The 13,390-nt window shown below is 47.2% G+C and overlaps 2 protein-coding genes across 5 annotated transcripts in view; one reads left to right on the forward strand and one right to left on the reverse strand.

The window, feature by feature from the left end:
• Positions 1 to 5,749, forward strand: part of Dnaja4 (DnaJ heat shock protein family (Hsp40) member A4) — a 17,072-nt gene extending 11,323 nt beyond the window's left edge. Inside the window, exons 6-8 of the mRNA XM_005347376.1 lie at positions 580 to 810; positions 4,628 to 4,728; positions 4,818 to 5,749. Of these exons, the coding sequence (XP_005347433.1) occupies positions 580 to 810; positions 4,628 to 4,728; positions 4,818 to 5,033 (548 nt within the window). The 3' untranslated portion in view covers positions 5,034 to 5,749. The remainder of the gene's footprint in view (positions 1 to 579; positions 811 to 4,627; positions 4,729 to 4,817) is intronic.
• Positions 5,750 to 7,457: 1,708 nt separating this feature from the next.
• The window catches only part of Wdr61 (WD repeat domain 61), a 20,235-nt gene continuing 14,302 nt past the window's right edge, over positions 7,458 to 13,390 (reverse strand). For all 4 annotated transcript variants that reach the window (XM_005347377.3, XM_005347378.3, XM_026779480.1 and 1 more), the window contains exons 8-11: positions 12,475 to 12,568; positions 10,477 to 10,569; positions 9,532 to 9,610; positions 7,458 to 7,738 (exon numbers count right to left, since the gene is read on the reverse strand). In XM_005347377.3, the coding sequence (XP_005347434.1) occupies positions 7,649 to 7,738; positions 9,532 to 9,610; positions 10,477 to 10,569; positions 12,475 to 12,568 (356 nt within the window). In that variant the 3' untranslated portion in view covers positions 7,458 to 7,648. The remainder of the gene's footprint in view (positions 7,739 to 9,531; positions 9,611 to 10,476; positions 10,570 to 12,474; positions 12,569 to 13,390) is intronic.

Here is a 13,390-nt window from a genome sequence, read left to right on the forward strand (position 1 = left end):
ACACACACACACACACCCCATCCCTTCCCCTACACACACACACACACACACACACACACACACACACACACACACACACACAAATGCAGCGCCTCTCCTTGCTGTCTCGTCTGGTACCATCGTCTTAAGGCACATTTCAGTCCCTTCTGTTTTTCCAAAGATCCTGATTCTGAATTTCTGATCCAGCAAATATGTCATATATCAGATGAGACCAAGTCAAGCCATGAGCTGCTAGAAGAACTTAAACCTGCCTTGACCTTGTGTCTGTAACCAGCATTCTGTGGCTTCAGGCCACAGAGCCTGAAGTGGGTCCTGACCTCCTCACACTTGAGAGCCCGTGGCCCAGGAGTGTGATCTGGTCAGATGTGGGATCTTATTCGCCCTCTTCCTGCTTCGCCTTTGACTCAGCCAGTGGTGGAAGTAAAGCCTTTGCTAGGCAGTTATCCCAGCTACTCCTCCAACACCGTGCCCACGGGAGGTGGAGGTTTAATGAGTTAAAAGCCCCAAAGATCTCGGTCCCTTCAACAGCGCTGAGCTCTGCTGTGAGAAGTGGCTAATCCTAAGGGTGATGTTTCATAGGTATGAAGGATGGGCAAAAGATACTGTTTCATGGAGAAGGAGATCAGGAGCCTGAGCTGGAGCCTGGTGATGTCATAATTGTGCTTGATCAGAAGGATCATAGTGTCTTTCAGAGACGAGGCCATGATTTGATCATGAAAATGAAAATTCAGCTTTCTGAAGCTCTTTGTGGCTTCAAGAAGACAATAAAAACACTGGATGATCGAGTCCTTGCTATCACATCCAGGTCAGGTAGGTACCGCCCTCCCCATACTCTAAATATTTTAAAATAATGAAGTCATCTTATTCTTTTAAGGATATATTTTATTTTTAATTATGCCTATGTGTATATGTCCTTGTGTGGGTGTGTGCGCAGTGTAAGTGTACCTGTGGAGGCCAGAGGATCTTCCTGGAGCTAGCGTTACATACAAGCAGGCACCTGACATGGGACCTGAACTCTGCTCCTGAACAATAAGAACAGAACCTATTCTTAATTGCTAAACAATCTTTCAAGCCCCTAAGTTTAATTTCTTACAATATACTGTGTGTGTGTGTGTAGGTCAGAGGACAACTTTGGGGAGTTGATCCTGTCCTCTGCTGCAGGTTCTGGGTTCACTCTGGTCGCCGTTTGTGCAGCCAGAGCCTTTACCCACTGCGCATCTCGTCGGCCTCACGCTATGAAGTTACCACGCATGACTGGAGAATGTGATAAATTTCTTTACTATTCTCCTGGGGTAGGAAGGGGGCTCTTAAGTAAGAATCTTCTGAGCCTGAAGTTTTATCTAGACTCTTCCAGATCCGCTTAAAATTTACACATTTGGTAGTGGACCACAGCTGATCACAAGCCTTTTCTATCAAGTAGGGTCTGTGCTGATTCTGATTCTTGTATGTTCCTCTGGTTTCTGAGCTGTTACCTATGAGAACGTTTTCAAATAGCATTTTCCTGTGGTGGTGGGGAAGACATTAGCTATGAGCTTATCTTCAGAGGCTTCCACAGGAACTGACTGCACACACCCATAGGAGCTGTCTCTGGGCTGAAAAGGGGTCCTGGGACCCCAGGCTCTCAGCATCCAGGAAGGCTGATTTACACACGTCATGGATCCATACAGGCTCTAGAGCACCAGCCTAGAAGGGACTGAGGTTGAGGCTGGGCTAGTGGCAAAGGCAGCTGTGCACAGCCAAGGTGTCTGCATAATATGGAAGAAGCTGAACAATCTAGGTGCTCTGGGGTCTTGGCACAGGCAGGGGTTTCCAATAAGGAGGTTGGGAAGTTGTAACTGGCTGATAAGCCTGCAGCACAGGCGGTGGGAGCTGGTGATAAGACCCAAGTCCTGTGGGGTAGGCCAGCACCTGCGTCTGTGGCCAGCCTCCAGGACCACTCCTGCCTCTGCCCAAATCCCTTCCTGCCTTCCCTTCTTCCCAGTCTTGTCTGCTGCCTCCCTCTGACTCCTTTGCTGGAGGTGATGGGAAATGAGATTGCGTTTCTAAACTCATCAATTTATGGTGATTTTAAAAATCTGAGTTTCAAACTTCCATGCATGTTGGTATATGCACATAATCCTAGTACTCAGTATGCTGGAGTCAGAGATTGCAAGACTGAAGCCAGCCTGGGCTGAGTCTGAAAGATGCTCTTTCTGTGGAGACAATGTGTGTATGTGCAGGGATGTAGGTTCAGTCCCCAGCTCCACACAGACCAGGTGTGCCGGAGCAGGCTTGTAAGCTCAGCGGGTAGAGCTTGAGCAAGAGGATCAGACTTAGAAAAGCTGTAAGAATGAGACTTCTCAAAAACAGAACATTTCTCAAGCTTACACAACGTTGTAGAGATAAAAACATACAAGGTCACCAGTATGAGATTTGTCACTAACCTTTTACCCCATTTGCTCTTCTGTTTGTGGTGTGCATGCGTACTTCATCCAGGGTCATTGGCAAGCACTGCACCGTGATGCAGTCTGTACCGTTTTAAAAGCCGACGCCTTTCTACAGGCTCTGCGCCACAACCCTCCCAGCTGCCCAGTTCCTCCTGTCACTTGAAGTAGAAAATTTAAGGACCTGTGTCTCACACAAGGCCTCAGGTCATTGCTATGAACAGGACCAGCCTGGTTGTGTGTCTCAGACCCCAGACTGTAGCCATTCTTAGAGCCAGGCTTGCAGCATTTGAATGGCTTCTTTGGGAAAGTTCATTCTTCACCAAGGGTGGGGAATATGACAAGTTCGGGGCCTCCTGGTAGAATTCCTGAGGCAGGGCCTCCCTCTGCCTTTCCTGCCCCAGCCTGGGGAAGGTGGGAGTCAAGGATAGAAGGAGGGGTATGGGGAAGGAATCCCAAAGGGAGGGGAAACAAACTCTTAGAAATCCATTTCCTTGCTCAGGTAGGAAAAGGGCAGGGCATCTAAAAAACCTGATAGGAATTTCTTTGGGAGATTTTGTGTGTGCATGTGTGTGTGTACGTGTGTGTGTGTGTGTTGCTCTTTTCCTTTCTCCTTTGGTATTGGTTTCTCTACCCCTTCCTTCACTGTTGAATCTCTTGAGGACTCATGGTTGATTAAAGCGGGGGCTACCTTTGGCAGAGGTGGCCAGGGCTTTTCCCTTTTCTCCCTTATGGTTTTCCACTCTTGGCCTCAGGGTTCCCAGCTCCCAGCTCTTGGGAGCTGGGCTGGGGACAGTATTAAGTGGCACCTGAGGAAACAAACAGAAAGGGTACAGAAAACATCCCCACTAACAGCACAAAAGCTCAACAACCTGTGCCTGTTCAGCCACGCAGTCACCTTACCATCCTCCATGGGCAGGGATGACCCCAAGGAGAGTGCACTGGTACACTGTAGATTTTAAAACCACTGTGAGGGCTGGAGAGATGGCTCAGAGGTTAAGAGCATTGCCTGCTCTTCCAAAGGTCCTGAGTTCAATTCCCAGCAACCACATGGTGGCTCACAACCATCTGTAAAGGGGTCTGGTGCCCTCTTCTGGCCTGCAGGAATACACACAGACAGCATATTGTATACATAATAAATAAATAAATATTTTAAAAAAATAAAAAAAATAAAACCACTGTGAAAGACATACCACTTTCTTTTTTTTTTTTTTTTTTTTTTTTTTTTTTTTTTTTTTTTTTTTTTTTTTTTTTTTTTTTCGAGACAGGGTTTCTCTGTGGTTTTGGAGCCTGTCCTGGAACTAGCTCTGTAGACCAGGCTGGTCTCGAACTTTCTGTAGAGCGCTGTTCCCCTGCTGTGAAAGACATACCACTTTCTGTAGAGCGCTGTTCCTCTGGGGAGGAACTGCTGAATAAGATGTCCTTAGCTTCCTTTATCCCTTCCCCCTTTTCTCCCAACATTCCTTTTCCTTGTCCGTTTTTATCTCTTACATTTTGTGGTACTGCAGACTGAACATAGGCTCTTGTGCATACTAGGAAGGCCCTGGACAACTGAGCTACAGCCCAGCCTTTGTCCATTTTCATGGGCACATTTTCCAGACACCTCTCTGCCCCAGATGTCTTCCGTGACTGCTGGGAGATGACACTTTTAGTATTAGGGGAGCATCTTAAGTGCCCCAGGTTCTAAGCTCCCATGTTGCCTTTAGAGATATTGTCAGCATGGACAAGGCAGAGCATGTGGTGCGGGATATCCCAGCTCCCCAGCCTGAAGCAGAGCGTGTGGTGCGGGATATCCCTGCTCACCAGCCTGAAGCAGAGCGTGTGGTTTGTGAGCAGGCAAGTCACTCAGGAAGCTGTTCCTTGAGCAGGGAGCTGGGAGGCTCCTGTGAATCCCTTTCTAAGCTCTGCCTGAACCTGTGAGCAGCACAGGCACCCTCTTTTGTGTTAGGGACATCCACAATCGCTTGAAGAGACAGCTGGGCAGGTTCTGGCCCTATTGGAGGCCAGGTGAGGGGGCCTGACTTTAAACCATTCCACATTATGGTAGAGGTCTTAGTGTGCTTGCTGCCTTCCTGATGTGGGCCAGCCGGGTAGTCTGCCCATCATCAGTGCAGAGCCAGTAGAGCCCACCGTCACTGTCCTGAGGAGTCAGCCTCTCCAGGCTCCCTGTCTTCCTTTCTCATAAAGGAATCTTCTCTGTGCAGGTGAGGTGATAAAGCATGGAGACCTGAAGTGTGTGCGCAACGAGGGAATGCCCATCTACAAGGCCCCACTGGAGAAAGGGATGCTGATCATACAGTTTTTAGTAAGTGCAGCCTTTTCTCTGAGTTACACCATCAACTGCCTTGACGGAAAGCAAAGAAACCCCATGTCCCTGTGTGCTCACCTCCGCAGGTCGCCTTCCCCGAGAAACACTGGCTTCCTCAGGAGAAGCTTTCTCAGCTGGAGGCTCTGCTCCCAGCGCGGCAGAAGGTGAGGATCACGGAGGACATGGATCAGGTGGAGCTGAAGGAGTTCAATCCCAATGAGCAGAACTGGCGCCAGCACAGGGAGGCCTATGAGGAGGATGACGAAGGCCCCCGCGCTGGTGTGCAGTGCCAGACGGCATGATGGCGCAGTGTGGCATGGCCTGCTCGGACTAGTACACGATGAATGTAAACGTGGCACAATGAAAATGGCATCGCTTTAATAGCCTCATGTTTGGGGTGTCCTGTGTATGTGTTCAGCAGTCCTCATTGCTGAGTTGTCTTTGGGTTTTCTTGTTTCTCTTCTAGTTGTAACTTAAGTTATAGCTTGATTTATATTTAAATGTTTTAAGTTCAATCATGTCTAGTCTGCATATGGAATCTGTTCATTTGTACTTTCAGGACATACTCTGGAGATGCTAGTACCACATTGACCCTTTGTGCTTCTTAGTGGCTTTGCCATGGTTCAGTTCCACAGTCGGCCCAGATAGCAATGCTTGGCCCCTAACAAAGGCCAAGAAGGTCTGGTCCATCTCTAATCTGTGGTTTTTCTCCCTTTCCTCCCTTGGCAAAGTCACCGAAGTATGAGCTCAGGTCTGCTAATATTTCTGAATCTAGACTCTAGCACTCTTAGACAATACAAAGCACATACATGGCTTGCTCTTGGCCCAGCATGCCTGTTCATACTGAGTAGGCTGCACTCAGAGCTGCAAGGCCAGTCTAGCTCCCACTGTCTGTCCCGTGAGTGGTTACAAAGGGGTTTGTCTAACCATCTGTCTAGGAAGTTTTCTGAACTTTCCAAGCCTTGTGATGACAAACCCATTTTAAATAAGCCAATAAAGCCATCTGCCTGTGACCCCACACCTTGTTCGTTGTGGTTTTAATGAGTATCTGCTGACAACCGTCGCAATGTTGTCCCACCAAAGTGCTCACCCTCAGAAGGCTAAACCCTCCCGTGTTCCTGGCAGCCTCTATGTAGAAGCACCCAAGGGAGAATGCTGAAGGCTGCCCCCAGCACAGCCGTCTGGGGTCTCCGGGTGACGTAAGGGTGTGCAATAGCACAGAACCCTCAGTATTTTCACCTTCTTCTCCACACCGCTCCTTCCTCGAGGCCCGTTCCACTCACTGCACAGCCATACTACAAAGAGCTTCCTGTTTGCGATGCTTGGTGAGAACGGAACTAACGAAGTTCTTCTAGTTAGCTGGCATGAATACCCCACTGACAGTGACAGCTGCTTGGGACAGGTAGTCACTCCTTTGTTCCTGGCAGGCAGACTGCACTTTAAATAAGGCTACCTCAGCCTCTAGCCGTTACTACTCCTTTCTTTTCTACAACCGTTAAACACCCTGCTTCTGAAGCTGCTGGGCTAACCTGTCAGATCCACCCTTATTTTGTTTCTATGTCACCAGAGTTGGATGCAGACCAGGCACCTCCCCTAGGAGGGTCCAATGACAGACCAGACCTGTGGCTGGTTGGGAAGCCAGCTAGCCGGACCAGGCTCCCCAAAACTTTGCTGGCTAGGGGAACATAATTTGTTCAAAGCACAGAAAGTCCACCTATGCCCACTTCACCACTGGCCAGGACAGACTTAAAATTGAATTCAGCTAATCCAGTTTATAACCAGACCACAACTCTGGCTGATGTTCCTGTGCTGTGAGCCCTAGTCACTGCTGGAGAGCTTGTTTAGCTAGCGATGGGACACAACTGTGTTCAGCTCTCCCTTGTTCAGATCTGCAGGGTGTCACTTAACCTTCCCACCTGTACATTTGTCACTTTAAAATTAAGCTGCTATGAGAGACAAATGGCTTTGCTTTTTCTTTTCTTGACTATCAACAGTGTTAAGTGCCAGCCTGACTCACACTGGTAGACAGAAGGAAGGATCTTTCTCCTGGGGAATGGGATGAGTGCAGAAGTCGGGGTAAACTGCAATGGAGGGCTAGAGAAGTGGGGAAGAGCAGAAGGGAATGGGGGACAAGGGCTCTGAGGAGCCTCTGAACCGTGAGGGTGAGAGCTGTCTGAGGACACAGAGGAAACAGGACAGTAGCTATAAGAGGGTGAGCAGGGTGGAGATGGGAAATAATCAAGCATTATGATAATCATAGACTGGTCTAGAGAGCTGGGCCTGAGGATGAGCACAGAGCGAGCAGGCAGTTTCACCCGTAAGCCTTCCCCATTACCCCGCAGACCCCGTCTGGAGGAGACTGCAGAAGGACAAAGGTGCTGGAACTCTAGTCTGAGGCAGGGCAGTGCTCAGCCTTCTGCCAGTCTGGAGCCTGCAGTGGTGAAGGCAGGCTGCCAGTAGGGCAGACCTCTCGGGAAGAACGGGGAAATGAGGGTGTGGCCAAGAGAGCATTTTAAGTCTGTCACACAGAAGGATCCCCAGGCAGGCAGAACTCCATTCTGATGCAGGGTGGCGTGTTTAGGACAGCCCGAGGGAGCTCGTGGCACGTCACGAGTCACCCAGGAACAGCGAGCACCTGGATCTCTGCTCCTGTCACTAACAATGCCGGTTCACACTCTTCTCCAGGGACAGGGGCAGGAAAAGAGCAAGCAGCGTGTTCACAAATGCAGGTGCTTGCATTAAGAATGCTTTATTTACATTAAAATATGAGCAACATTTCCAATAAAACAGGAAAAACTTTATACTGTAGCTACAAAATTTACTACAATATATGCTGTATTTTAAGTGTGCCTAAGAAGGCAAGGAATGTCACAATCAACCCTGCATACTCTGGCACTGGCCCTGAAGATGCTGGTGTTTAAATTGGGCAGTCATAGACGTGAATTTCCTGGTCATCTCCAACAGACACAATTTTTGATCCGTTTCCACTATATTTTACTCCCCAAACCTGCAAATAGAAACAAAAAGCATTCTAATTCCTGCAATTTTGGTAAGGAACGCTAAGAGGATGGACACTGTCCTTTTCTTCTCCATCTAGACTAGCACGAGGCCAGCAGTGATGGAGCCTAGCCTAGCCTCCGTCTCTAAAATGCGACAATCTGCTGTCCTTTTAAAAGCTACCTAATGCCATGAAGTGATTCCGCCTAGGCCCAGCACTATGCTCCCAGGAGAAGCCTGTAGGCAAAACTGCAAACCACTCACCTACCTCCTGTGCCTACCCCCACCCAGTCAACCATTACCCCTTGCTCAAAGACCTGGGAACCAGACAACATGGTACTGAGCATCACTGATTTTTTTTTTTTTGACTGCTTGAATTAGCAGCTTTATATTTCCTCTTAGAATGGATGTGGTGAGTTAACTTTGTGATTACTAGGAATCACAGTCTGTGTGGTCAGACTGTCACCCTCACCGTGAGATTGGAGGCTAGCCTTGGTTTCAGTCCATAGAAGGGCCTCACTTCCATTCCAAACATCTTTCTCAGAAACACCATAACAAGAACCTCACACAATAAGCAACAGAGTTAGGACTTAAAATGCTTAAAGCCAATAGTGGACTACTGAGACTCAACTCTTTAACCTCACTGAGATATAATATATATGATCATATATCTATATATATGTATATATAGATATAGATATGGGTTTTTTTTTGAGACAAGGTTTCTCTGTAGCTTTGGAGTCTGTCCTGGAAACTAGCTCTTGTAGACCAGGCTGGTCTTGAATTCAGAGATCCACCTGCCTCTGCCTCCCAGGTGCTGGGATTAATGGCGTGCGCCACCACCACCTTGGCTTCACTACAATAATTTAAGATAAATACAAAGCAGCACGAATAATTGTTAGTTAACCATAAGATGTACTCAAAAAGAGAGACTGTGTAAGACCTCTAAAAGCATTCAAATATATTAAAGGCTGATTTGTTGCTCGGAACATTTGAATTCTCATGTTGTCTAGTAGTTTCTCTTTCCTCTAGAGTCTAAACCCTTGCTACTTGGAGCTGCTGAGACAGCAATGATGACAATGTGCAGGAAAGAAAAGTACTCTTAGCCAGGCAAGGTGGTTCACACCTGTAATCCCAGCAGGAGAACTGCAGAAAATTCAAGGCCAGTCTGGGCTAAAGTGTGAGATTGTTTAAAAAATCCCTTCCCCTTGTTCAAGAAAGGGAAAAAGGAAAGGAATCTCAGGCCCACGTGACACTGACTAAATCAGAATCCACTTATTTCAGAGTTGAGACTGACCAGGCAAGAAAGCTGCCAGTGGATGACAGGCACGGATCATGGCCCACAGCTCACCGGTGGCACTTTAAGCTTCCCCAGGGCAGTCTTAGGAACAGTAAGGATCAAGAAGGACCTACAACAATGTTACTATTTCCTATTCACCTTACAAAGATAAAGATGGAAACCAGGCTTAACACTGTCATTACAAGCTGTAGCCTCTATATTTAAAAAAAATTACATCCCTGGATAATCCCAAAAATGTAAATGATGATTATGTTAAGCAATGGAACTTTCCAAAGAGAGAGGCTCTTTTAGAAGCGCCCAGAAAAGGGTTCCAGGCTTAGGTTTATAATTTCAAAGAAGGGGTGTAGTCAGTTCTGTGTTTACCATGTGTAGCAGACATGCCTCATGGTCACAAGGCTAATATGTCCCAGGGTTCTACCAGTCTTAACTCCAACAGAACGGCTAGTAAGGAGTGTGGCCAGTAAGCTGAACACAAGGGCACTGGCACGCTTCTTATTCCATACCTGATCCTGGTGATCAAAGAAGGTGTGAACACAGGTCCTTGTTCCAACATCCCAAACCTTTACACTTTTGTCAGATGAACTGTTTGGAAAGCAAATGTTAGAATCAGAAACTAACATAGTCTACACTCTTTTGCAGACCAACACCTCTGCCTTTAGAGGACCCCTTATTGCTAGACAAGAGTCAGAACAGGTGTGACCAGATGTCTCCTCACCATTGTTAGGCGCTTCAAGCTTCTCTACCCTTTTCTGGATAAGAGGGAGGTCTGGTGAGGTGTCAAATACCCTTCTGAACCACCTCGGCCTCTAGGGCCCTAGATATTACTGGCATCCATAAACACATTTTATAGGCAGATCAGCAGATTCTAAATTCCTCTTGGAACACAGGGATATGTCAAGACAGTAAGTAGAATCTAGACTTTTTTAAAAAAAATCTAAGATTTCAATAGTTTAAAAGAGTATCTTTATTCATTGCTTAAAAACAACAGTGAAGCCCTTTAAAAGCTAAAGTAAACAAAGACGACTTTTGGACAGCACCTTACCACATAATTCTAGCTGTCTATGAGCTTACTATGTAGACTAGTCTAGCCTTGAATTCTCCAAGACAGATCCACTTGCCTCTGGCCTCTCCAGGGCTGGGATTAAGGACTGTGCCTCCATGCCTGGCCAACTTGAATTTTATTTTATTATTTTAAATAGGTTTAAATTTTCTTTGCGTATTTTGTCTGAATGTATGTTAGTAGGCCAGAACAGAGCATGGGATCACTTGGAACTGGAGTCAGATCGTTGTGAGCTGGAAACCAAAGGGTCAGTGCTCTTAAACTGCTGAGTCATCCCTCCAGCCCCCGATGTTAAAAAGTCATGTAATATACTCTCTCGGTGTTAGATACATTACCAGAAGACTGCCTTCCCCGGCAAGCGTTTTAGAAACGTAAGACTCCTACGTACCTGGAGACAAAGTGAGTGTCATCAGGGCAGAAGGCAACGTTCAGCACCCAGGATGCGTGGCCACTCAGTGTGCCAGCCAAGTTGGCATGTTGTCTGGAAGAAGAAAGATTCAAACAGAATGGAGATATTAATTTGCTCTAATTGCTGAATTTGTTAGTGAACTATTGGCTCTGCTCACATGGCTGGGTATGATAACAGGATGACCATATGTAATAAGTTCCATTTTCAGTGAAGTAGCATCAAACACCAGACACATTTCTACAGCAGCATTAAGTTAAAAATATCTAGAGCTTGGAGGCTAGAAATGGCTCAGCCAGTTCCCAGATGCAGGCTCTGAGCAGCAGAGGTGATCAGCCAGCTAGACCCTCTGCAATAGGACCTTTCCCATGTGACAGGAAAGCAGCAAGCACATAATGCATATGGCTCCATAGAACACTTGTGACCTAGTCAAGAACAAGGCAGGCAGCTGGGCATGGTGACACATGCCTTTAATCCCAGCATTCGAGAGGCAGAAAAAGGTAGAGCTCTGTGATTTAGAGGCCATCCTGTTATACATATCAAGTTCCAGGCCAGTTAGGACTATATAGTGAGACCCTGTCAAAACCAAATATAAGGTGATATCAAAACAAACAAACAAAAAAACCTTAAAAAGCCAAACAAACAAACAAACAAAAAAATCCAAGCTAGGCCCAATTCCTACAACCATTTTTATGTTTTTTTTATTTTGGAAAAAAAAAATTTATGTGTGTGTTCCACCTGTGTGCAGGTGCCCATGGAGTCCAAAAGGGAACATAAACCCCTGGGGCTGGAGTTAGAAGGAATTGTGAACACCAGTGTGGGTGCTGGGAACAAACTCTGGAAGACTGGCAAGTGCTCGTAACTGCTGAGCCATCCACCTCTCCTGGGAAACCAATGCTTATGACAGGAGACCTGGATCTGAGGCCAGCAATTCTGCCCCTAGAAACAAGCCTCAGTTACAGAGAGCAGAGGCAGCCCTTGCAGGATTCAATGGACCCCCAAGAATGTAAGAAATCCTGAGGTTCATTATTACTAGGAAGGTACTACGTCATGCTGCCTCAACAGCTCTTGGGAGGTCATGGAAGAGCAGCAGTGAAAGCTGGCAGAGGGAGATACCCCAAAAGTGCTGCTCCTATGCTGACTCTATTGCCAACAAGCACACGTGACTTTCAGTCTCTTCTCATGGCTCTAGCATGCTCCCACCAGCAATGTCAAAAGCAGCACGCTCTTCTGATTGCAGAATTAAAACTCAAACAGCTCAGGGAGGCCCACGAAGGACATGAATATAGAGTTATGACAAAGCACATGTTGGGGTGAAAAGTGTGTAAGGAACTGGAGAACGATCAACTAGAGGCACACTTAGCAGGAGGCTAATTATGAAACCCAGGGCAGTACAAGGCACATACTGGCAACAGCTGTGGGATAAGAATGGGGGGGTAGGGGGAGACACAACAGACGGGCGCGCAGGCCCTCAATGTGGAGCTGGGCACACAAGCCATTTGCCCAGTCCTATGCCATCAGTCCAGAACATATCTTAAAAGGCTCCCCACCTAGACCTATGGGACAGCTGGGGGCTTCCCTAACCAGAAGCCAGCCTGCACATCTGCTGAAAGCAGAACCATCACTCTAGGCCAGCTACAGCCAGAGCTCCATTTCCTCAGCTGTATACGACATATCTACCCAGAAAATTGTATCCCAGGGAGCCAGAACATCTGGCTGCCTGACAGAGAGCAGCAGTGTCTAGTCCTGCCAGGATTAAACAGATGCACACTTCATCCACACAAACCTTGGGGACACACTCTAAGGCTCCAGCAGGAGGGGCTGGCTGGGGGAGGAAGGACTGGGAAGTCCAAAGCATCAGAGCTGACTTATGGTCATGAGAGCAGGCAGCAAATTCCTAGAGTGGCTCCTATCAGTAAGGGGACAGGACTGGCTCCTGTCACTGTTGCTGAGATCTTTACTCTTGAAAAGGTAACTCACACATCATAGATCTTGATGTAGCCATCATCGGAAGCCGTGACGAGGAGCTGGGAGTCGGGGGAAAAGGTCAAGGAGCGAATGGGCATCGCATGGCCTGAAATTCAGAAAAGCTGTTAGCTTCCTGCTAACTGTGCCCTTTTCATGACCACTGATCACCGAGCTGGAATGACCCTGAGGCTTCAGTCAGAGAAGAAGGTACTGACTAGACCCTTCTTGTACTCCCACAGGACTCCAACCTCTTTCCTGGAGTCATCTCTTCTTAGTTTCCTTCTCTAATCAGATGGGCCTCCATATACACTGCTAAAAATCAAAACAAAAATCATTGGGGGCCTAGAGGGAGGTCTCTGTGGTTAAGAGCATGTATGCTCATGTACTCTCGGAGAACCTAAGCTCAGTTCCTAGCACCCACAGCGGCAGCTCACAACTACTTGTAACTCTGGCTCCAAGGGATCTGAAATTTTGCCACTGTAAGTATGTACGCTTGTATGTACACAAGTGTGTGTGTGCACACGCGCACACACACATACACACCTTAAAAAACAAAACTAGCTGGGTGGTGGCGCATGCCTTCCGTCCCAGCACTTGGAAGGCAGAGGCAAGCAGATCTCCAAATTGAGGCCAGCCTGGTCTACATAGTGAATTTCTGGACATTTGGAGCCACACAGAGAAACCCTGTCTCAAAACAAAACAACAGAAACCCTCTGCTACAAACATGGCCATATATGGAAATACAGGCTGGATCTGATTTGTAAGGTCCAACAAATAAAAGTAACATTATTTCTCTACAGTGATGGAGGAAGGTCATTGGTTGATTAAATAAAGAAGCTGCTTGACCTGATAGGTTAGAACATAGGTGGGAGGAGCAGACGCTGGGAGGAAGAGGAAGTGAGCTCAGAGACTCGACAGCTCTCCTCTC

The sequence above is a fragment of the Microtus ochrogaster genome, chromosome 5, assembly GCF_000317375.1.
Source record: "Microtus ochrogaster isolate Prairie Vole_2 chromosome 5, MicOch1.0, whole genome shotgun sequence".
NCBI lineage: Eukaryota > Metazoa > Chordata > Mammalia > Rodentia > Cricetidae > Microtus > Microtus ochrogaster.